The sequence below is a fragment of the Urtica dioica genome, chromosome 4 (assembly GCF_054948205.1).
Source record: "Urtica dioica subsp. dioica isolate 48M chromosome 4, U.dioica_male_clone48M_v1_H2, whole genome shotgun sequence".
In the NCBI taxonomy this organism is placed as follows: domain Eukaryota; kingdom Viridiplantae; phylum Streptophyta; class Magnoliopsida; order Rosales; family Urticaceae; genus Urtica; species Urtica dioica.
Genome location: NC_142759.1, coordinates 49,085,296 through 49,110,373, shown reverse-complemented (window position 1 = coordinate 49,110,373; position 25,078 = coordinate 49,085,296). Strand labels below are relative to the sequence as shown.

General features: G+C 34.2%; 1 protein-coding gene across 8 annotated transcripts; it reads right to left on the bottom strand.

Annotated features, from left to right (window-relative positions):
• Nucleotides 1-16,612: 16,612 nt before the first annotated feature.
• Nucleotides 16,613-24,789, bottom strand: LOC149401813 (MADS-box protein SOC1-like). 8 transcript variants are annotated; one of them, XM_089611749.1, is made up of 9 exons: nt 24,685-24,789; nt 24,145-24,243; nt 23,174-23,363; nt 18,190-18,277; nt 18,030-18,091; nt 17,813-17,912; nt 17,317-17,358; nt 17,055-17,096; nt 16,613-16,969 (listed from the first exon to the last, which is right to left on the bottom strand). In XM_089611749.1, the coding sequence occupies exons 3-9, from the start codon at nt 23,356-23,358 to the stop codon at nt 16,862-16,864; spliced, it is 627 nt and encodes a 208-aa protein (XP_089467875.1). In that variant the 5' UTR covers nt 23,359-23,363; nt 24,145-24,243; nt 24,685-24,789; the 3' UTR covers nt 16,613-16,861. The 8 variants fall into 8 exon arrangements, with proteins under 8 accessions (XP_089467875.1, XP_089467877.1, XP_089467874.1 ...); XM_089611751.1 differs by lacking the exon at nt 24,685-24,789 and adding an exon at nt 24,442-24,462; XM_089611748.1 differs by lacking the exon at nt 24,685-24,789 and adding an exon at nt 24,355-24,442.
• Nucleotides 24,790-25,078: the final 289 nt, after the last annotated feature.

The window sequence follows — 25,078 nt, the reverse complement described above, 5'->3', positions numbered from 1 at the left end:
CCACCAAATTTTGACCATACGCCTCTCCGACACCAACTACCTGCTATGGCGCCAACAGGTCCTCACCGCCGTCAGAGGACATGGTCTCATCGACATTCTCCTTCCACCTGGTCCACCACCACCACAAACTATCAACGACCAGCCAAACCCCCTCTTTCTACAATGGGAACATCAAGACCAACTCTTAGCCTCTTGGCTCCTTGCCTCTATCAGCGAACCTATCCTGGTGACAACAGTCGGCCTCCACAGTGCTCATCAGATTTGGTTCACCCTCGAGCAAGCTTTTGCTGGTCAGTCAAAAGCAAAAATTCTTCAATACAAACTGCAGGTACAAACGATGAAGAAAGGGAATATGACAATGCGTGAGTACCTCTCGAAGATGAAGGCGTGCATCGATGTCCTCTTCTCAGCAGGACACAAGCTCACTGATGAGGATCAAATCCTCCATGTGCTCGCCGGCCTCGGAAGCGAATATGACCCGGTGGTGGTCTCAATCACCACCAGATCCGAGCCATTCACCCTCAACGACGTGGGATCCCTTCTTCTCAGCTTTGAAGCACGCCTCGATCGCAACCCCAACTCACCCTCGGAGTCTCTTCTTCCAAGCGTCAACCTCGCCCACTACAACAACCAACGCCGTCCCACCACTCCGCGCCCATACAGCAGCTCAAACCAAGCCCAATACAGCTCCTTCGGCGCACCAAACAGCTACCCTTCTACACGTGGCGGACGTGGAGGTCGAGGACGTGGCCGAAACAACTACAATCAACTCCTCTGCCAGATTTGTGGCAAACAGGGACACTCAGCGGCACGCTGCTTCAACCGGTTCAACAATTCCTTCAACGGCACCGAAGGCAACTCCTACACCGGGCTCACCAACAACAATCCGACCGGCCACAACCCAACCGACCTCGCTGCTGTCTTCTCAGCCTCTAACCAAGTCAATGACGACTCTTGGTACCCCGACTCCGGTGCCTCAAACAACGCCACCAACGACCTGAACAATCTCAATCTCGCCAGTGAATATCGAGGAAGTAACAAAGTGCAAATCGGAAACGGTACAGGTCTTACTATATCTAATATTGGCTGCTCATATTTCTTACCAAGTCATTCCTCACAAACAAAACGATTAGTCCTAAATAATCTACTTCACGTACCATCAATCACTAAAAATCTCATTAGTGTTTCTCAGTTTTCCTCCGATAATGCTGTGTTTTTTAATTTCACCCATCACTGTGTCTTGTTAAGGATTAGGCAACCCAGCAGGTTCTTCTTCAAGGGACGCTTGAGCACGGGCTGTATCGGTTCAACCTCGACCCCAAAGCCAACACCGCCAAATCCACCACAACTCCATGTGTCAACCTAGTCCATAGATCACCTAAGTTAGTCGAGTCCTCTTTTTTAAATCAAGGTTTCTCCGAAACCAAGTCTGTTGAGTCCTAGTGTTTTATTTCAAATCAAAGTGTTTCTAACACTAGTAAGAATGATGTAATTTTTTGGCACCGACGTTTAGGTCACCCCAACATCAAAGTTATCAATAAAATTATATCTTCTTGTCACAATTCTCAGTCAAAAACACTTACTCTTTGCACAACGTGTCAACAAGGAAAATCCCACAAGTTACCTTTTTCCCGTGCCACACCCACCACCGAACATCCCTTGGAACTCATCCATAGTGATCTTTGGGGGCCATCTCCGTTTCTATCACGAAACAATTACAAATATTATGTTAGTTTTATTGATGCTCACACAAGATACACATGGATATATTTTTTGAAAAACAAATCCGATGTCTACAACACCTTTGCCAAATTCAAATCCAAAGTCGAGCTTCAATTTAACCACAAAATAAAACGTGTACAATCCGATTGGGGTGGGGAATTTCAAGCCTTAACCGATTACTTCACTTCCCTAGGCATCGATCACCTAGTCTCATGCCCACATACACCCGAGCAAAATGGCGTAGCCGAACGTAAACACCGTCATATAGTCGAAACCGGTCTTACCCTCTTAGCCCAAGCTCACATGCCACAAAAATTTTGGGACGATGCTTTCTTTTCAGGAACCTATCTCATTAATCGACTTCCCTCAAGTGTCTTGAATTTTTTGAGTCCTTACGAAAAACTCCTAAACAGGAAACCAAACTATGATATGCTCAAAGTGTTCGGGTGTCTTTGCTTTCCAAATCTTCGACCCTACACCAAACACAAGCTTGAATTCCGATCGCAGCCTTGCACTTTCATAAGTTACACACCTCAACACAAAGGCTACAAGTGCCTAGCTAAAGATGGCTGAACCTACATATCTCGTGATGTCACTTTCGATGAGTCGATTTTTCCCTACAGCCTGTCCCAATTGCCAACACCACACCCGGAACCAGCCTCGTCTCCACCAAGCACCGATACATCCCTGCTCACGCCTCCCTTGCTGCTGCAGCCGACTCCTCAGGTATGTTCTCCAAGTTCGCAATCAAACACATCATTTGTTGGAATCGATCTAGGGTTTAAGAAAATAATTAACGCTTCGGTAAGCGGTGGAATTTTAAAAAATTTCTTTTACAAGTAAAAACGGTTTTTTACTAACCTAGACAAAGAGCAAGTACATGTAATTAAAAACTATTATGAGTATAGAAGTTTACTAACCTTTCTTGAAGCTTGAACTTTGAAGAAGCTTTTGGAAAGTTTGCAACGCTCGTCTCCCCTCGCAGCGCGTCTCTCTTTCTTTCCTCGGCACCTCGAGCAACCACGAAAGTTTCTATCACTAAATCACTCGAGAGAAAAGGAATTAGTGAGTGGGCACTTTTAAACACTACGACTTAAGAACAAGTCTTGAAGTCGCAGAGCTAAACTCTAGGTCAAATGAGGACCTAGGTGCCAAAACAAAATCGAAAATAAACTAGAGAGACGAGAGAGGAGTTCGGCCACAATGTCTAGAGAGAGAGTCTCTCAATCTCTAACTTGTGTGGAATGAATAGAATGAGAGGAATGAGGGTCCTATTTATAGGAGAAGGGTTGGCCTTGGAAAGAAGTAGTTTCCTCTTATTTTTCAAGCCTTTATGAGGAAATCTTATTTCCTATTTTTCCCTTGCTTTGCACGTCCAACATGTGCTTCAATAAGCCTTGGATTTGTTTCCTCATTTAGTTTGTCTCTCTCTTTCCCTTGTGTTGGCCGAACTTATGCTTTCCTCATAGAGGAAATTTGTTTCCTCTTTTTCTTTTGGCAAGTATCTTGATACATTTATGCACAAAATAATCTCTCTTTCTCTTGGGTATTTGGGCGCCCATTTCACATCTAGAAGGAGCTTCTAGAAGCTTCTTCATTTGTTCATGACAACCTGTGAAAGGCCCATTATGAATTTTCAATAAAATTCTTATGAAATGAAATTAATTCACAAGGCCCAATGATCAAGTCATGGCCGAGTGACATTAAGTCATCAAATGAACTTGTCAAAAAATTTATTGACATTCATTTCATCATATGTCTCAAAAGACAAAAATACCCTTTTGACAATTTTCGTTCTTGTTTTGACTTAGCTTCCAGTTTAACTATTCCTACTCGATGTGATTCGTGACAGTGACCTCATGGACCCAAATGAACAAAGCTTGAGCTAAACACTTGGACTCAAAAGTTCACAAACCTTTTCCAAGTTTAGCTTAATGCCAACTGACTCCACTAAAGAGTTGACACTGAAAATCTCTCGGTTCAAATGAATTTATTTTCTACTCAAGAATTCAACCTAATTATGAAGAGCGGATCCACTGAATATTATCTATGTTTACCCTTCATGAATGTCATCAGCTAGTCGGGATTTACTAAATTACCATTTTACCCTTCTAGCTGTTATTTCCTCAACTCCTTTGTCGCTTGTGAATAAGTTAGAAACAATGTATTGACGAGGAGCTAACAAGTCACATTGTTTCATCCAAAAGAGTCAGGACTCAATTTGGACACTGGCCAGTTCATTTATTCACACTCCAAGGAACAAAGCATGAGGTGACATGCATTGCATTTCAGCAATCTTGTACATGAATTCCATATCTATGAGAACTTCACAAAGTTCCTCATGACATTCTCACAATTTAGTATTTCACCAATAGGCCCTGTTCGGAATCACGTAGTGAGTCCGAACTCTGACTTTCTCAAATGAGAATACTAAGCTGTGAAATGGCATGTCTCATTTCAGGATCAAGGTAAGCATGATGCAATTCATACGTAGTGACTTCGAGACATAAGAGGTTAAATGGTTTGTTCTTATCTTGTCTCTAGAAGTGCACTGGTCAATTCAGTACCTTCGGAAGATACCTAGAAGAACTATAGAGTCTTCAACTCTCAATGCCTCATAACCAGACATCATAGACTCTTCTAACAATCGTACTGAGGTCAATAGTCCTTTGACCCTAAGATTGCGAATATATCGTTTTAAGCAAACTACGAAGAGTTTATTCATGCAAATCTACATTTGTCTCTTCGTAAGTTGTTAAGTTTGTTTATGGACTAAAAGACTAAGGTTTTATCATAAAGCTTCAAACAAAGAAAGAATGAATGAACGTTTCAACTTTATATTAATGAATAAGCAATTACAAGCAAGAGTCTTCGTAAGACTATATGACATCAAATGCACATAAATAGACACTACTACTCTTCTTGTGGGCACCATTGACAACATCATTCTCTTCTACAAATCCATCCCCTCCAACCACACCAATCTCTCACAGCCCATCCCCTTCCCCGACAAACACATCTCACAACTCATCTCACACACATGAGCAGCCTATCTTAGATATTACAACACCTGTGCCAGATCCGGAAGGCACCAACACTCATCATATGATCACTCGTGGCAAAGCAGGGATCCACAAACCCAAAGCCTATATTACTAATGTTGAGGAAACTTACAATTTATTTGAAGATGAACCCAGGTCGCTGCAGGAAGCCCTTGAAGCACCACACTGGAAATCCGCGATGCTAGCGGAACTCAATGCGCTCAGCCAAAATCGCACGTGGTCCCTCACACCTGCACCAATGGGCCGGAAAATAGTGGGTTGCAAGTGGATTTACAAGGTCAAACGGAACTCCGACGGAGACATTGCGAGATACAAAGCACGCCTCGTCACGAAAGGCTTCCACCAAATACCGGGGTTCGACTTCACCGACACATTCTCACCGGTGGTCAAACCGGTCACTGTCCGGGTCGTGCTCACTATCGCGTTGTCTCGAGGCTGGTCGATAAACCAACTCGACATCAACAACACCTTCCTAAATGGTTAATTGACGGAGGATGTCTACATGGATCAGCCCCCTGGCTTCGAAGTTTCTCTGCAACATCCTCGAGTTTGCAAACTTCACAAAGCCATATACGGCTTAAAACAAGCCCCGCGTGCCTGGTTCGAAAAGCTTCGGTCTACGCTGGTCAACTTTGGCTTCCAAGAGTCAAAAGCTGACACATCACTCTTCCTGCGCTTTTCACCATCTTCAACAGTTTACCTCTTAGTCTATGTTGATGACATCATTGTCACCGGGAGTGACCCCAAAGAGGTACAACGTCTCATCACGGCTCTCGATCGAGCTTTCTCCCTCAAAGATTTGGGTCCCCTACACTACTTCCTCGGCGTCGAAGTTCAATACACCGCCACTGGCATCCAGCTTGCCCAGAAAAGGTACATCACCGATCTCCTTCGACGCACCAACATGCTCACAGCCAACCCTCTTCCAACCCCAATGATCGCTGGTCTCCGTCTATCTCCTCACACCGGGGACCCAGTCGAGGACGTGACCCTCTACCGAAGTGTGGTTGGGGCATTACAATACGCAACCATAACCAGGCTGGAGATTAGCTTCAGCGTCAACAAAGTGAGTCAATATATGCATAATCCCTTACAGCCCCACTGGAAAGCCGTAAAAAGGATTCTCCGGTACCTACGAGGCATTCTTCACTTCGGTTTCATGCTCCAGCGATCACACTCTCTCGACATCACAGGATTCTCCGATGTCAAATCCCTCGACATCACAGGATTCTCCGACTCAGATTGGGCAACAGATATTGATGATCGCCGCTCCACCAGTGGGGTCTGCATCTTTCTCGGAAAAAATCTCGTCACGTGGAGCTCCAAGAAGCAACCCACCGTTTCTCGCTCATCCACAGAAGCAGAGTATGGAAGTCTTGCCACCGCCACGTCTGAAATACTCTGGCTCCGATCACTTCTTCATGAACTACGAGTTTCCTCCAGCCAATGCCCCATAATCTGGGTCGACAATCTCAGCACTGTTCTTCTCTCGGCAAACCCAATTCAAAATGCTCAGACCAAGCATATGGAGCTTGACCTCTTTTTTGTTCGCGAGAAGGTTCAAGATCGGTCTCTCCAAGTGCGACACATTCCAGCCCACAATCAAATCGCCGACATCTTCACCAAGCCAATCTCGTCGACTTTCTTCACGACTCTCAGAAGTCGATTGGGAGTCCGGCCATTGGAAAGGAGTGCTCAGATTAACGGGGGATATTAAACCTCTCAAGCAAAAAGACATACAAACACATACAGACCAACGACAAGTAATCAGAAAGTCGTTTTGCCTGAGAGGCCACTGCTGCGTTTCTGAAACTTCTACAGCTTTCTAGAACAGCTGACGTGTTCAGGTCTGACGTGTCTGATCCTATCAGAATTCCCTCCTCGTACAACGTTGGCAATGATCCATTGGTTAATATTTATCCGTACTATTCTGGTACAAATTCATAGCTGTAATTAGCTGTTATAGCAGAGGAAATTACCCTGCTCTTATTTTTCTATTTCCCTGTATAAATACATTTACAATGAATGAGAAAGGCACGGCTGATATTATTCAATTGCTATGAATAGCATTCTTTTCTTTCTTGTCAACACTATATTCTTTCTTTAAAAATCATGAGATTGGCAAAGCAAAAGAAATTATGAACGAGATGTTCTTAAATACATGCCCTCCTCTAACTAAATCATGAACGAGGCGTTCTGGTGTTTTAATATCAGTCAATAATTATTCAAAAAATTGAATTCAAATGAAAAAATGGTAACTAGTATTCAAATAATTAAATTAAAAATAGTAAATTCGTAAATATTAATTAATAAATTTAAAATTTGAGATTTAAAAAAAAATTCGCATAAATAATTAAATAATGCTTTCTTAGACGGCGGTTTTTTTATTTCACGGCGGTTCAATTTTAACCGCCATCTAAATTTTGATCGCCACTAAAACATATATATCTTTTAGTAGCACTCTCATAGATAGCACTTTTTAAGTGCCATCTTTTATATTTGATAGCATAAAAAAATGCCACCAAATTACATTTTCCTAGTAGTGCCGGCACGGCGGAGGCGACAAGTGTCGAGACAACTTCCCCGTTTGACCACCCCGCGGTCATATGTCCGGTCCTAGACCGAACTTCGGACCGGTTTTCGTGTTGATCCATTTTCAGGCATTAACACGCGTATATATATAAAAAAATAAGGGTTATATAGGTATATTGCCACACGGCTATAGGGGAATTTGATTTTAGCCAAACTTCTGTTAATTTCCTGTTAATAGCCACAATAATCTATTTACAGCATGTTAAAAGACTTGAATGACCTCAAATCCCGCCCATTTTCACCCCAAAATTAAAAAAAAATCGTGCATTAATTAGAATCCAGTCAAATCCCGCCCAAAATTTTCAACCCATTAATTAAAAAGGAAAAAAAATTAATCGGCCATATATAACTACATCACGCAAATTGAGGGATACAATTAACACGGGATATTAAACCATCTAACCAAAACCAAATCTTGACGTAGCAAAAAAAAAAACCCTCTCTAACGAAAACCCTAAGAGGAGAGGTGAGTCTCGGTTTCGGAGCGGCGATGCTCCAGCGATGAAGGACTCTCTGTCGCCTGTAAAGAAGAAGAATTGGGAAAGAAGAACCCAAATATTTTACGGAAAGAAGAATTGGGAAAGAAGAACCCAAATATTTTATTTTTTATTAATGAAGATCCTTCATTTTTTTTTCTCTCTTCTTCTTCTTCTACTTCTTCTTCTTCTTCTTTTTCATCGGAATTGCTAGTGGTTTTGAGTGTATGAGATTGATTTAAGTGATTGTGAATTTGCTTAAATTTTGGTTCTGGTGAATTCTTATCCAGGATTGTAAATACGACGTTGATTTACAGTTAATACCAATTGTTTTATCGTAAAATGCATTGTAAATTCAATGATTCACAGTATATTCGTGTAAATAAACTGAAAAAATTCTGGAAATATTTTGGACGTTCTAAAATTATGAAAACAAATAATATCAATAAATGAATAATATATTTACAGATTTTATCCATAATAAATTGCAACGAAAATAGAAACTAATTAGTTAAAGTCAACTCTGAAAATTTCCAAATACACGTTAACAATCTTTCCAAATCGGTTAGATTCAAAATTAAAAAAAAAATGCCTAATTCAATTAGCAGGTGTAATAAATAAGGGCAAATGTGTAAAATTAATTCAATTAATAAAATGGCACGTAAGCAAGATGGTTATTTGCGGAAAATTAACGAAAGGTTGGATAAAACCAAATTGCTAGTTTTTAAGATGGCTACATAGCCAATTATTTGAAAAAAATAATAAACAAGGTTCCCATTGGATTCTAATATGAATAACACTTATTTTGTAGTATTAAGATTATCCTATTTTAAGGTAATCTCATTACCTAGTTAATGACATTCATGATAATGTTTTTTTTTAACATTAACTCAGACCAAATAATATAATCTTTAAGACTTTTGGGAATGTGAGTTACATTACCCCTTACCAAACACACTCTAAAATAAGGTAATCCTAATACCACCAAATACTTTCTCCAGAGAATGAGTGTGATATTTCTACACTTAATTATGTAAATACATATATTTGGTGTTGAAAATATATATATATATATATATATATATATATATATATATATATTATATAGATATTTGCTAGAAAAATTAGGAGATAGTTTAAGTATTGTGACGCGGTGCATTTTGTTAGTGCAGATGCGACTCATTAAAAACTATAAATGTGTGTATTTTAGCTTTGATATATGTTGTGGTCGTATATATTTTTTGGTTATATCAATTTCTGAACAACTGGACGAGGATATAAAAGTAAATATATTAAAAAAAACGTTTTTCTCAAAAGCTATAATATGTAGCTTTTCCAAGTTACCTTTAATTTTCAAAAGAGCTTTTGAAACTTTTATAAAAGTTGATTTTACCAAAGAGTTCGAAACGGTTAATCCTTTGGGGAAAAAAAATATAATTGGGCTTAATAAGTTTAGCCAAACATAACCAGTTAAAACTTTAGAACCGTTCTAAACGAGATTTTTATCATTGAAAATAGACCTAACTGCAATGTTATAAAATAAAATTATCTGAATTAGTTTTTTCTAATTTTTTATTCCTGGTTTCAATTTGTCATTTTTAATAAAATTATATGAATTCGTTTTTTCTAATATTTTTATGGCCTGGTCTCAATTTGTCATAAAAATGTTGAATATGGTATCTGTTAGTTATTGATTCATGTTAAGGAAAATAAATTATAACTTTTAATTAAAATGCCATTATTTTTAGGGTTATTAAGTTATATAGCCACACGGATATAGTGAATTGAGATATAGCCCACCTTTGGTTAATTTCTTGTAAATATCCAAGTAAACTTATTAACATATTAATAAAAGTCTTATTTAACACAACCAAACATATATTTTAGGTAGTTAATAGGCTGCCACGTATGCAAATTGGCTATTTACAAATTATTTACCAAAGGTTGGCTAATTTACAATTCATATAGTTTAGGTGGCTTACGTAGCCAATTTTTTGTTATTTTTATGATGTGATGAACAACGCCGATTTATCGGTTAACGCCCGTCACTTTCTTCGGCGATGATTTTGGGCGAAAAACTTCCACCGGATCGTGACCTTTATTATAATTTTTTTTTGTTTTATCAATCTGGGTTGTGCTTGTGACCTAGGTGCAATAATATTATTGCAATGTCAATCCAGCTATGGATTGAATAAAATATTATGCGACCAATTAGGTGCCTTCAGAAAACAATGCTCTGATTTATCATCCAAACTTTGGGTCAAATTTACATGTAAGCCCTTCAATTCTCCTACAAAATGAGCTTCTATTAGCAGGTCCGGCCCAACCCAAGAGCACCAAAACCCTTGCTTTAAGCCTCACTTTTAAAAAATGTGCAAAATAAAATTTAATGAAAATTATATTATTTGAATTATGCTTTGATGTACCACCTTAAATCGATTTTTAAGGCTAATATATTCCTGTATGTATTAATAATACTCATAAAAAGGCCCTTTTAATATTACAATATGTATTTATAACACCAAATTCAAGGCTAATATAGTCCTCGTGTTAATAAAACTCATTCAAGGCTGATTCTTAACATCTTATAAGTATGATACCTCAACTTTAGTGTTTTTTTAATATATCATTAATATTTTTTCTATTCAAAATAAGTATTTTTCTAAAATTTGCTTTAGGTATCAATTTATGCTAAGCCAATCCTGTCTGTAAATGAAGGAAACACCACCAGAAGCAAGGAGAAAATGAAAGTGCAAGCTGCCGTTGAAATCTCCACAAAGAGATGCAGATTATTAACTGTAAGGGATTATACATAAATATAACTTTCTCAAAGTATGACTAATCATTTTGTGTAGTTAGCTTTTTAACTATCTTCTTCTTCTTCTCTCTCTCTCTCTCTCTCTCTCTTGGCACAAAACTCATTTAATTTAATATAAAAGGGCCCATCCTGAATGAATCCCAAACTTCTCAATTATTATTATTATTTTAATAAAACCCATTCAAGGCCGATTCTTAACATCTTATAAGTATTATACCCCAAACTTTAGTGTTTCTTTTTAAATATATCATTAATATTTTTTTTCTATTCAAAATAGGCCTTTTTTCTAAAATTTGCTTCATGCGTCAATTTATATTAAGCTCTCTCTCTCTCTCTCTCTCTCCCTCTCTCTCTTGTCTGGCTGATTTTTTTTGAGTTGCTGAATCCCCACGACGTTCACTTTTATTCTCATAGAACCGTTTAAAGATTTTTTTTTTTTTTTTTTCATTTGAAGAATCTGTGAATTCGTTTGAATATTAATATTTGAGAATTTCTTTGAAAATTTATTGATATCTTTGTTGATAAATTTTACGGATATCAATAAATCTTCTAACGAATTCCTAGAATCTTCGAAGATTTATTTGACAAAATTTCAATAAATCTTTAAACGAATTCCCAGATTTTTCAAATGAAAAATACAAAAATCTTCAAACGGTTCTATGAGAACGAAAGGGAACGCTATGAGGATTCAGCAACTCAAAAATAAAAATGAGCCAGCATGAGAGAGAGAGAGAGAGAGAGAGAGAGAGAGAGAGAGAAAGAGAGAAAGAGAAGAAGAAGAAGAAGAAGAAGAAGAAATGGGTTAAAAATGTAAATATACAAAACGGCTAGTAATACTTTTGGATTAAAATAGATTGAATAGATTTTGGTAAAAAATTATTGATTAGGTCATACTTGTGGTATAATCCCTAATTGTAAAGGCTACAATATTGTTGCGATTTTTACGCGCGCAAGTGCACGTGTCGCTCAAGTAATATAGTGAATTAAGTACGAGTGTCGATCCCACGAGGAACAAGCTTAATTAACAAACAAATCAACTAGCACTACAACAAATACCACATTTACCGACGATTTTTTTCGTCGCTAAAAACCCCGTAATCGTCGCTAAATCTCTTTAGCGACGATTTTAGCGACGATAATAATCGTCGCTAAATATGCGTGCCTAAATATATTTAGCGACGATTTTATCGTCGCTAAATATTTACCGACGATATTAGCGACGATAATGTCGTCCTTAAATGTCGTGACGAGAAGTTTTTTTCCATTTTGAAACAGGGAATTAGCGACGAAAAAGTCGTCGCTAATTCACGCGCGAAAAATTCCCGCGTGAATTAGCGACGACAAAGTCGTCGCTAATACTTCTGTGTAATAATATTTAGCAACGACTTTGTCGTCGCTAATTATTATTATTTTTATTTTTTTTTTATTTTTTTTCGTCGTTAATTATTTATTTTTTATGGTTTTTTGTTTATGAAATTCTAAAATGAAAAATCAAATAAAAACTAAATTATATTATCCAAATCAACAAATATATAAAAAAATCCGATTACGTACGTTTTCGGTTATCGAGAAATATGTACTATACACAAAATTTCTAATAAAACACTAATCGCGACGTTTGCTTTGTCGTCCCGCCGCTCGTTTTCCTCCTCCTCGACGTGAAACGCTCTTTTGCTGGCGCTGAAGTTCTGCAGGCTGCGGCGTCGGAGTAGACTGACTTGGTCCTCCGGGCGTCGTCTGCTGGCTGGCGTCGGGAGTCCTCTGCTGGCTGCCCGTCGGAGTGTGGACGTCGGGCGTCGGAGTGTGGACGCCGGCCGTCGGAACCTGTAGCCGCAGCCATCTGAAATTCAAAACAAAATACGATCCTACCGAAATTTCGGCAGAACCTCCCTTATAAACTTAACAACCCGGCATCAGCCTTTAACTTTAAAACCTGCATAGAAACATCCTAAAACTAACAATAAATCCAACCTCAGTGGTTCGATCATTTTTAAATCTATAAACAATTAATTAATTTCACATTTTTAGTCATTTCTAACAAAAATTAAATCCAATTTCAATTTCAATCCATAACCAATTAATTAATTTCACATAAACTACCTAATTTTCGTTAAACTAATTCATTAATTTAAGTTTGTTACCTTTAGAGAATCGGTTAGTAATTACCTTTAAACTAATTCGTTAAACTACCTTTAATTCATTAATTCATACATAAACTACACAAACTTAAACAATTTTAAATTTTCTAATCGTAATTAACAAAATTACATTTCCTAATTTATTAATCTCTAATCTACTATACTTATATACATAATTAATCTCTAATCCTAATTTACAATTTTAAATTATCAAACCTCCTAAATTATATCGTAATTAAATCCTAAATACTAAATTATATACTAAATTATAGATTAAATACTTATATCCTAAATAATTATATATAATTATAACTAATTTTATATATAACTAATTATGTAAATACTTATATCCTATATAATTATAACTAATTATATAAATACTTATATCTATATACTAAATTATGTAATTATATAAAATATAACTTATATATATATATAAATATTTATAACACCCAAATAAGCATAATATCACAATTTTTAAAACCTAATCTGTTAATTAACAATTTATAACTAATTAATTCATTACCATTTATAACTAATATATAAATAAAGTTATATATATATATATATAAATATTTATAACTAATTCATACAATTTCATTTTTTATAACTAATTTAATTTAAATAATTTAAATTACCTAATATAAATAACTATATACTAATTAATAACTAACTATATAATATAAATAACTATCGTTATAAAAAAAAAAAAAAAAAAAAACCTTACCGTACGTGGACGCGCGACGACGGTGGACGAGGACGAGGAAGACGAGGACGGTGGACGAGGACGAGGACGGCGTTGGTGGTGGAGCGGCGACGGCGTCGGCGGCGGAGCGGCGGCGGAGCTGCAGACAGGAGAGAGATAGTGAGGAGAGAGAGAGATGTGAGGAGAGAGAGAGAAGTGAGGAGAGAGAGACTTACCGGGGAGGCACACGGCGTCGACTGCGTCGGGGCGGCACCCGGCGGAGGAAGCGCACGGCGGAGGAGGAGAAACCAGAGAGAGATTTTAGAGATTTTAGGGTTTGGGAGCGAATGAGGGGTCTGGGTCGCGACCTGGTATTTAAAGACATTTAGCGACAATTTAATCGTCGCTAAATGTCTTTAAATTTCGTAGCTAAATCAACTTAAATTTTCAGTTCATAAACCAGGCATTTAGCGACGATTTCCTCGTCGCTAATAGATTTTTTTACACATTTAGCGACGATAAAATCGTCGCTAAATCGTTTCATTTAAATTATTTTGGGGGGATTTTTCCCTCTTTGAATTTCGTTAAATTTCGAAATTAATTCCAAACTATTAGCGATGATTTAATCGTCGCTAATTGTTTCCCGCGAACTTAGCGACGAATATACACATTTAGCGACGATAAAATCGTCGCTAATTATCTTTGCCGCCAAACTTTAGAAGTTTTGGCACCAAATAATTAGCGACGGAATTATCGTCGCTAAAAGGTTGATTAGCGACGAAAAATTAGCAACGATTTAGTCGTCGCTAATACTTCCGTCGCTAAATGTCATATTTCTAGTAGTGTAGCACGAATTGAACTAAAGATGAGATTGAAAGATGTCATAAATTATTGACAAGTTCTAACGCAAATAATTAACAAAATACTCAAAGAAAAGTTGTAAGCAGAAAGAGAGGCTAAGGACCAAGGCTTCACGGGTTTATTCAATGGTTTGGATACACGAATTTGACGCACAATCAATGATCAACTCACTACACTTTGCTAATCATACTCACAGAACAATATTGCTAAATCTTTCTTGAGCATCTAACAACCTATGTCAAAATTAGGAAAATCTTCTCTCGATCTCAATCCCTAACAAAAACATGCATTAATTTCAAGAGTATTCACACGATTCTATGGCAACCTAACTATCTCTAGCCTGGGCATGCATCATAGTAATTCAAACCAAAACACTAACAACCTAATCTTTCTCAAGCATCAAGTTGAAGTATAAAATCATGAACAAGGTAGCTAATCTCGATCAAGCATTAAAAACGGGTTTGAATTAAGCAAAGTAGTAGAGAATGAAAATTGAACTTCAATATATTTAATCATATCCATAACCGAATCCTAAACCCGCTACGCCATAGTCCTTAATGGAATTAGTTCATGGCGTAGCGAGAAAACAAAATAAAATAAAAGAATAAGAAGAAAAAGAAACCATAATTGAAAACTAAATTGAAAATTAAAATACGGGAGTTCAAGAGTAAAGGAGAAGAATAAAATTGTGAATGGCGCGAATTGATGAAGAACGGTTCTCCTCTTTTTCTCTATCTCTCCCAAACACTAAGTGAAAACAATGAAAAAGTGCCAAAAGTCCTAAACAAGAGGTTGAGAAGTGAATTTATAGGCTTAGGTCGAAATTAGGGTGTTTCCTCTAATTTTCGGAGTAGACTGGGTAACAAAACTTGATCCGACGGCCCAGATTGCTCCAGAAAACACGTTTCCTCTTTTAGATTCGTGCACCTCGCGGCGCGCGGTACAGGGGTCGCGACGCGAGGTAGTTCTTCTCGGGAGGTCGCGTTCCGCGATTGACGCTCGGGGATTTTCGACGCTAAAGTTCTTCGACCTCGCGGCGCGCGGTCTAGGGGTCGCGGCGCGAGGTTAACAATTCCTTAGCCTCGCGGAACGCGCAAACTGCTCGGAGATGGCTCGGGGTGCTTTCCAAACCTCGCGGCGCGCGCTATGGGGGTCGCGGCGCGAGGTTCTATCACGTGCTTCATTTTTGACTCGTATGTGATCTCGAATGCCTCGATTTTGTACAAATTTGCCCAAAGTATCATAGAAATCCAACTTTTGACCTGAAAACCTTCAAAACACACGAAAAACCTCAAAACTACTCAAGAACAAGCTCGGATTTAGTTGGGATAATAGGAGTTTTCTACGTACGACACGCACCTATCAAATATGCAATCAACTCGTTCAAGGTAAACCGATTCGACACCAGAGGAAATACAAGGGCGTGATGACCTCAAGGCTAGAAATGACCACATTGAAGTTATGGTGTTCGAGTCACCGGATCTAAATGCTTCTAGAAATGGATATTTCGAGGGCCAACCATAAAACTAGTTCTCTTCATTGGAGGGTGAGAGAGAAATCTCGTCAGATGCATCTCGGCATCTTTGTTACTGCTTAACTATCCGGAGTTTTAGTTATTTTTATTGATTATTTGTGCTCTTTCTCCAAACAGTCTCAATTATTATGTAGGAGTTTATCTCGTATTAAATTATGCATTCACTCTTCATCAATATCAGTACTAATACATTTTTCGTTCTTATATATATTGAGTCTCTCTCTCTCTCTCTCTCTCTCTATATATATATATATATATATATATATATTGAGTTGTTTTAAGTGAACATATCTGATTACAAGAGATTACTTGTCTCGTCCACTTTTCATATATATATACACACGTGCTAAAAAAATTAATCACGAAAATAGATGTCTTCCGTGTTTAAATTGTGTAATTAAACAGCTATTAATTTTTCATAATGTGTTCAATTTTAATTTAACTTTATCTTTATGTTTTATGATTTAAAATTTGATTTATTTATCGTTAACAATTTAATTAAAATTCAGGGTTGTTAGCCGTTTCAGTTAAAAAAATGGGTATTTAATAAACTCCGTATATACTGGGATTGTTCATAAAAAGAATTTATATTCTGTGAAGAATTAAGAGCTCACAGCTCAACAAAGATGACAAAGATACAGCTTTATATTGGATTGGGCCTTACATTCATATACCTCTTCTTGAGCCCATCCCCTATGTTCACTGAGCCGCTAAATATATATATATATAGAATGATTTTTTTGGTCCGAATTTTGCATTGCCAAAATCATATGTTGTGAAAAATAAAGTGAGAAATGGTGAATACCAATCCATAGTTGGTTAACGGTTGCATAAGATTTTATTCAAAAGACATTATTGATTTCATGTCACTCTCATCACCACAAGCTACAGCTAGAGAAGGGTAAACTAAAGATCTTATTTTGAATAATACTGATTAATTTCTAATTAAGCACTGTTGGAATCTGAATTCCGTTCAAGGATGGCGCTTGAGGCGTGTCTGGGGCGGACCAATGGAGAGTTCAGTTTCGACGTCTGAAGAGTTGGGACTCATTCCATCATCTCTTTGTGTCAGATCTCCGTACTAATATTGCACACACAATAAACTGTCAACATATATATGATTTCTTTTACTAAATATATCTGCCTCTATCTACAATATTCAATACCTTCTCACAAAGCCTTGCATTTTCAGCTGCTAGAACTCTTTCCTGAAAAAGTTTTACAACCAACCAAATACGATATGTGATAAACTCGTCAAACTTAATTAAATGTCTAAACTACTTGATTGCCTTTCAAGTAATAAACTATGATTATTACTTTTCATTGAAAAAGACGCTTCTTCTCATAAGAAATATGAACTAGAATGCAAAATATCTTTTGATCGGCTTTCATTTTTCAAATTCAAAAATCAGTATAGATGATAATTACCTTTTCCTTGAGTTGCTCAACCTCTTCTTTGAAAGCTTGTGTCTGCAAAATATACAAAAATAAATATCAACTCTAGTCTTCATCCCATATGTCTAGAAACGTGGTGTTTCCGTGAATTATACTAAAAATTAATTCAACCACATTTACAGTATAGCACATTACATTGTTATAGTTAGCAATATCAAAACAGTAGATTTAACAACAGATCATATGTGATTTAAAGAAGACATACAAACTCTGCTGATTTTAAACTAACTACGCAAGTAAGTTTCAATTTTCTGATATGAGATGAAAGGTGGTTTTAGTTGATATTTAATCGCTAACTGTTTGTTATAGGTTTGACCTTTTGTTTTTGAACTCACTCCCTTCATAAGATTAATAGAAATAAATTGGATAACTTTATTTTTAATCTTAAAAACCAGATTTTATTGTTAATTTTATCCGCGCATATATATAAAATTGGTTTTCAAAAAATGACATCGAAAAACAAAATCACCTTTCTTGTTCGGATTTTGTTCACGCTTCGCTCCAACTGTAGTTCAACTTGTTGCAGTTCTTCGATGGATAAAGTTTCCATTCTCTCCCCCAAGAGTTTCCTAAGCGAATAATTTTGTTTTTAAAAAGAAAACAAGGTTAATTTGCAGCTAGACAAACTAAGAAATTATAAAAATGGAATAATCATAATAATAATAATAATACTAAAAATGTCAAACCTTTTAGAGATCTCAAGAAGCTCTATCTTCTTCATCATTGCAGCTACTTCTTGTTTCATTTGCTGCAATTTACAGTTCCATATTGTTATCATTGAATTTAAAAGCTCTAAAAAGACTACTTTATCGTAAATAATATTGAAGACAACAAAATATTAATAACCTGTATGCTTTGTTCTATGGATGTGTTGTTATGGTTTTCTTTAGCAGTATGTCTTCGGTAACGATCTATCGTGGCCTGCATGCTAAAATTATTTGAACATTACATCAACGAATGATATATTTTTTGAAAATCATTCATCAGATCACTTTCTTTCGAAGTAAAAACTCAAGGAAAAATAAAGCCTTGCTCGTGCAATTACTATCAAAACTGCAACTTGGAAATCTTCAATCTATAGTTATGTTTATAAAACTCTCAACATACTATTAACAGTTACTTATAATATATATGCTAGTGCAATTAATATCAAACATTTTTTTCCCTGAGCTCAGATATTGGAATAGAAAGTTTCAGATATTATTATTACCCTTATTCATGATCTACACTATGTCAGTCTTATCCGGTAGTTACAACAATATATATATATATACACACACAATTACACACAGTGACAGATCAAAGATTGAATCGAAAGCGAGCACAGTATCTTTATAAATTGAAGAGAAAAAATGAATTTAATTGTATTTTAAAATATTTAAAATTTGTGTTGAGTTTAGAACTGTTAAAAATTTAAAATTTATTATTAGAAAGATTGAAACTCATACGTTCAATTTATAAAATAATCATACTTAAATTCATGACATATATAGCAAATCTCGTATTTTTTTTTATGTACTTAATAAACAATATGAAGCTTTAAAAAAATGAACGACATGAAGGAAGTAAATATAAATTAAATTTTAAAATTGATTATAAGTTATTAGTGATAGGAATATAAAAAAGAAAATAATAAGAAGCAATTAAGAAAAACAAATAATTAAACAAAAGTAAAATATGATGAAGATTGGAATTGAACCCTGGATACATATATATTAACGACGGCGTGTTTATATTAATATACATACATATATATATATACATATACATATATATATGTATATATATAAAATCAATTTTTTCCGAGTTTATCAGTGGGTAACTTACACACACATGTTGTATATATACACATTGTACATATTATGTACACACACAAACACTCGCACATAATTCTTCATTTCTATATGACAAAATTATATCATGAAACGGATAACAGTGTCACAGATCTCTATTTTATTGATATTAAATTTTTTATAAGAAAAATCAAATCAAATCTAAATTAGTATCCTAACTTTCAAATTCCCAATTTAAAAATAATAATAGCTTTAAATTGAAATTAAATAATAAAATTCATATCTCCCAAGAGATGACTTTATTCTGTGTTCGAATTGCAACTCTAAATCTTGGATTATCTGTTTGAATAAGTGATTTTGATTACTATCAACTGTTGATTTTTACTCCTTTATCTCTTTCTGTGTTCTTAAAGATTAAGAGATTGTTGTTTATTTTTTAGTTTTTAAATGAATTACATATGTGGCGCGAATGAATAAATATAATTGGTGTTTACATTTAAATATTATAGTCAATGTCAATAAAAAATCAATAGAAATTCAATAAAATGAAGATTCATGGCTTCATGGCACTATTGTCCATTTTAAGGTATAATTTCGTTATTTTAGTTAAACATATGATACGAACTCGAAATTTTTGAAAATCAAAAGTTAAACTTACTAAAACACAAAATATATATGTTATTTTTCCCAATAAAATATTATTATCTACGTTCTATAATGCTATTAAATAATTTATTTTGTTTAAGATCCTTAGGTTACACGCCTTCGACTATTACTGCTGTATAAATTTATTTTATTTTTCTATATAACTGCGAGTAAATTTTTAGTTACCATTAATGAATTTTACACACACATATAGATATATAAATTAAAACTTAATAACTTGTTTCTAATTTCCCAATAATAATAGTAATAATAATAATAATAATAATAATAATAATAATAATAATAATAATAATACAGTACTACTCTGACTCTAAATTATTTATCTTTCGATTAAGATAAAAAACAAAATAGCATTAGACACTGATTCACAAATTAATGTAAATAATATTTTTAAATAAATTCAACAAATTATTTAAGTTGAAGAATATTTTAAATCTCTTAGGTGATAGATTTTATTAAAGCCAAATGTATTAAAAAAAAAACTGAAATTAATAGACTCAAAAATCACGAAAAAAAAAACTCATTTCGAGACCAGGATACCAGTCTCTTAATTAATATGGAAATGGTATATATCTTAGAAATGATCAAGGTAAATATCTTTAGCTACACTTTTAACATAAATTGGGACTTAATAACAGCTGCAGCAAAAAAAAAAAAAAAAAAAAAAACCCGATCTAAATTTAATACTTTTGGGTTTTGGATAAAACGTGCTTTTACCTCTTGATCTCATTATAACATATATACATCAACACTCGATTTAATGTATATATTTTGTATATATATCAACATGCAAAAAGAACCGTAGAAAACTAAGGTTGTGTTTGGTTTTTATCTCAAAAAGAGTTTTTGAGATAAAAAAATTGGAAACAAAAATTGAAAATTGAATTTGGTAAAATTTTTGGAAATTTTTTTTAAAAAATTTTGAAGTTGTTTCGTAAAAGAGTAAAAAAAACTAAAAACAAATAAAAGTATTTTTGGAAAAAATTTTCTTCTCTTCTCTCCTCCTTCAAAAACAAAAATGAAAACTGTACCAAACAGTTTTTTGAAAACAACTGCAAAATAATTTTTCAGTATAACTACAAAAATTAGAAAATAGAAAACAAAAACTTTTTGAGTGAACTACCAAACGAGCCTTTAAGATGCGACGAATATAAGAAAATCTTTACGAGTTTGATGATGATTTTGTTATGTCATCTAACATCAAAACTCAAGCCTTTTAAATTCCTTTATATTTCCTTTTTTTCGTTTGTGATATTTTCTCAATTCAACTAGACTTCCAATGACAACTTTCAGCTTTTAATATGGGGAATGTGTATATACACTTTAGTTTGTAAAAAAAGAAATAGTATTTGTACTTACAAAATTAATAAATAAAAAAGTTTTCTTTTAGGTCAATGGATGTATAAAACGTTGAGTGGTAAATGTACGAAGCAACTAGCCATTCAGTGGTTCAAAACTATAAAGGTTAAATTTGAAAGAATACAAAGATAGTAAGCTCGGGTACATATATGATATGACACACAAAGTACTTGAAATGATGATAATTATTGTTTGTATAAAAAAAGCTTACTATAGTGAGGGGCAAATTTTAACCAATGCCTTTTTGCTTATGTATTTTGCGAACTATATGATATGAGCAATAACTTCGAAGAAGTGAGTGCCAAGCTCATCAATATCTCTTATATTCGTATATTTCTAATTTTCCGGATATTCTATACATTATTATTATTATTGTTATTGTTATTGTTATTGTTATTGTTATTGTTATTATTATTATTATTATTATTATTATTATTATTATTATTATTATTATTATTATTATTATTATTATTATTATTATTTCCGGTTCAAACAATCAATACCAGTGAGATATCATTTCATCTAAGGAATTTGTTTCCATTTTTCTTCAAACTTTTCATGCATTTAAATCCTGAGATTTAGGTATCCAATCCAAGGATAGAATTCTGTATCAAAAGTATTCTTGAAAATTTCAGTAAATAGTCTGTTCTGAAATGATAAAAGATCACATTAAATGGCTTACACGTTCTGTATATTTACCACATAAAAAAGAGATTCAATTTATAATTGATTTTTCTGAATTTTCCTTTAGAAAATAATCATTGAGAAGGTTACTACTAGTATTGATAATCTGAAAAGGTACTTCGTAATAAATGCATTTTAAATTAATCGTGGTTTAGCAAGATAATTTTAACTACACTATTTTGGTTAGTAAAGAAAAAGTTAGTATAAGGTCAACTGTGGTTAATTTTTTAAAAACAAAGAATTGTCTGAAAAAATCTAACTTATGTTCTATATATACATTATTTTGTACATTAATACTTATCAATACATGCACTTTTAATTATCCTCTCAAAACCTTCTCTCATTCTCCTGTCTATCTTCTCTTTCTCTCCATCTTCTTTTGAGTTTAGATTTATTTATCTTCATAAAGTTTACTAATTATTTACTATTAATAACATCAACTATATCTGCGGAGAACTATATACATGATACAATCATACTCATAATATAACACGGTTAAAAAGAAATTATATATGATTGCTTTGCTGTAAAAGAATAGCAATGAGATTATTAACAGAGAGCTATAATTTTGAAATTAAATATACAAAATAACTTATAAAATTTCACTTTCTATCGTAAATATAAAATATAATTCTGCTATGAAATTAATCTTTTTTTTTCATATCACGCCAAAATAACCTTAAAGCAGAAGGACGGTGATGAATCTACGGAACAATAAAAAATAATAGAAATCTATATGTCCTTCCTAGTCCCTTTACCAAAATCTTTACCTTTGACAAAACAATTTTCTTAAAGAAAAAATAAACTTAAAAAGCTTTTCGGTACACATTCTACATATTATAAAAAGCCTATACTTCTTACAAAACTTGCTTGTATTATTTTCAAGAGACATTACTACATTGGATACCATTTGTATGATGTACTTCAACTACAAGATAATCACACTTATGCCATTTCCTCAAATTACTATTCACGCTTAATGGTTTCAAAAAGTTCATTACAGGTACTTAGTTATAATTAACTATACATGTATGTATATACTCAGGATCAGGAGATTTTGATTATATATATTAACTAGTATAAAGATTAATTCCAAGTTCAAAGATGGAACAGAAGTACAAATATACATATAAATATTTTCGTAATATTGATCAGTAGAAAATTGACAGCATCACAAAGGTATTCTAATTAGTGGAAAAATAAAATATATATATAGAGTAGTGATGAGAGACACAAGATCTATATATATATTTTTGTTTTGTTTTTAGAAGGAATGAATTGAGTGCAACCCTAGAGAATGGAGTAAGAAAAGTAGAACAAGGAATAACCTGGCAGAACTTGCAAACTCACTGAGCTTGCCTCGGGGAGAGAAGATGATGAGCGACACGTCAGCATCGCAAAGCACGGAGAGCTCAAAGGCCTTCTTCAGAAGCCCATTTCTCCTCTTCGAGAACGTCACTTGCCGCCTCGTCGCGTTCTCGATCCGCCGCAACTGTGTCTTTCCTCTCACCATTCGATCTACACAATCACAACAACACACACACATTTACTCCCAAAACAATATCAAAATAATCCTCAAACCCTACAAATAAACCATCCTTTCCATTATTATCACCACCTCTCCATCTTTCATTTAGATCTTCTCCTTCAAAACTTTCAGATTACTTTTGGTTTGCTAAAAGAAATTCGCAGGGTAAGTACATTTTCATCGGATAGTCACATAGATTGATAAAGCATATATATATATATATGTATACGCACTTGTGTTCGAGCAAAATCAAAATTGAAAAAAAACTCAGATCGCCTTTCAGTTTCACCCAGAAAAAAATGAAAAGTTTCCAAAAAAAAAAAAATGTGAAGCAAATATTTACCTAGCTTTCTGAGAGAATTTGGAGCACAGGAAGATGGGAATGATTTTTACTTTATAAATATTTTGTTTTGGGTGTGATAGGGTAAAATATCAAAGCTTTTTGGGGTTTTTTTTTTCTTTCTATCTGATTGACTATTATCAAAACATAACAAAACAAGTTTTTACTACACCTTATTCAGTGATAACCGTTTTTTTAGATATGCTGTAAATGGAAAGATCTACTCTGAAAATAACCCTTAAAGTTTTACCCAACAGAAAAAAAACAGAAAAAACAAAACAGATTGGAGAAGAAGAAGGTGAATGGAAGAAAAAAAGAGATGATCAGGAAGAAATTTTTATTTATTTATTTTTTTTTTTTTTTTTTTTTTATTTTTTTTGTGTGTGTGTGTGTGAGGGTTTCCTATAAATAAAAAAAAATATAAACCCAACCTTTTCTTTTTCGTCTTCTCTCGAGTGGTTATAGTATATCGCAGACACTTGTTTCCTTCCCATCCTCTTCTCTCATTGGACAATTTCCTTAAACCCCACCTTGAAAAAGGTATTAAATAAATTCCGTTTAGTCCTTGATATTATTATAGTTGCTCTACGGCAAAAAAATATAATAAATAAAAAGGCCTAAGCTTAGTAAAGAAAGAAAACCTTATTCTTTTGCTTATTTTGGTAAAACCCAGAATAACAAAAACAAGGACAGAAGCTTATATGAAAAAAAAATTATATCTATCATACCTTGGTGTATAAGTGCTTTAATACTATTTATTATGTATTGATTGTCCAACGACTTTAATAATACAATAGTTAATCCTTGTGTACTATATCATTTGAAAATAATTTAAAATTGAAAAATGAATATAAAAGTAAGCAGGAGTTTGAAGCTCTGTCCTAAATCCATTGTCAATTGAAGTATTTGGGAAAGGAAATTGTTTTTGTTAAGGAAAAAATATATTATTCCGTACAAAACGATGAAAATACCTGAATTTGTCCGTACAGTGTCGTACACTCCAGCCAATCAGAGGTTGAAAACGCAAAGGGGCATTCTATCATGATAAATTCTTGTGTTAAATTTGAGTGGCTCTCTCTCTCTCTCTCTCTCTCGTTATAAATTCCTTTTTTTTAGCCAGTGCAATTTGGTTTCTACTTTATATTTTTAGATTTATATATTTTTTCCAGTAATTTTAATTGAAATCTCCCCACTCGATAAATAAGGTGCCTTGTCTGGAACTGATGTGGTTTGGCCGTATGCAAAGTCTACGAAGCAAGTTGGGCTTTTGGGGAGGGGTTGAGATTCTGGCAGTTGGTTTGTGGGGAGGTTTTTTAATGGAGGGCGAATTAAGAATATTGGGATCACCGAAATGGACAAAAGAAT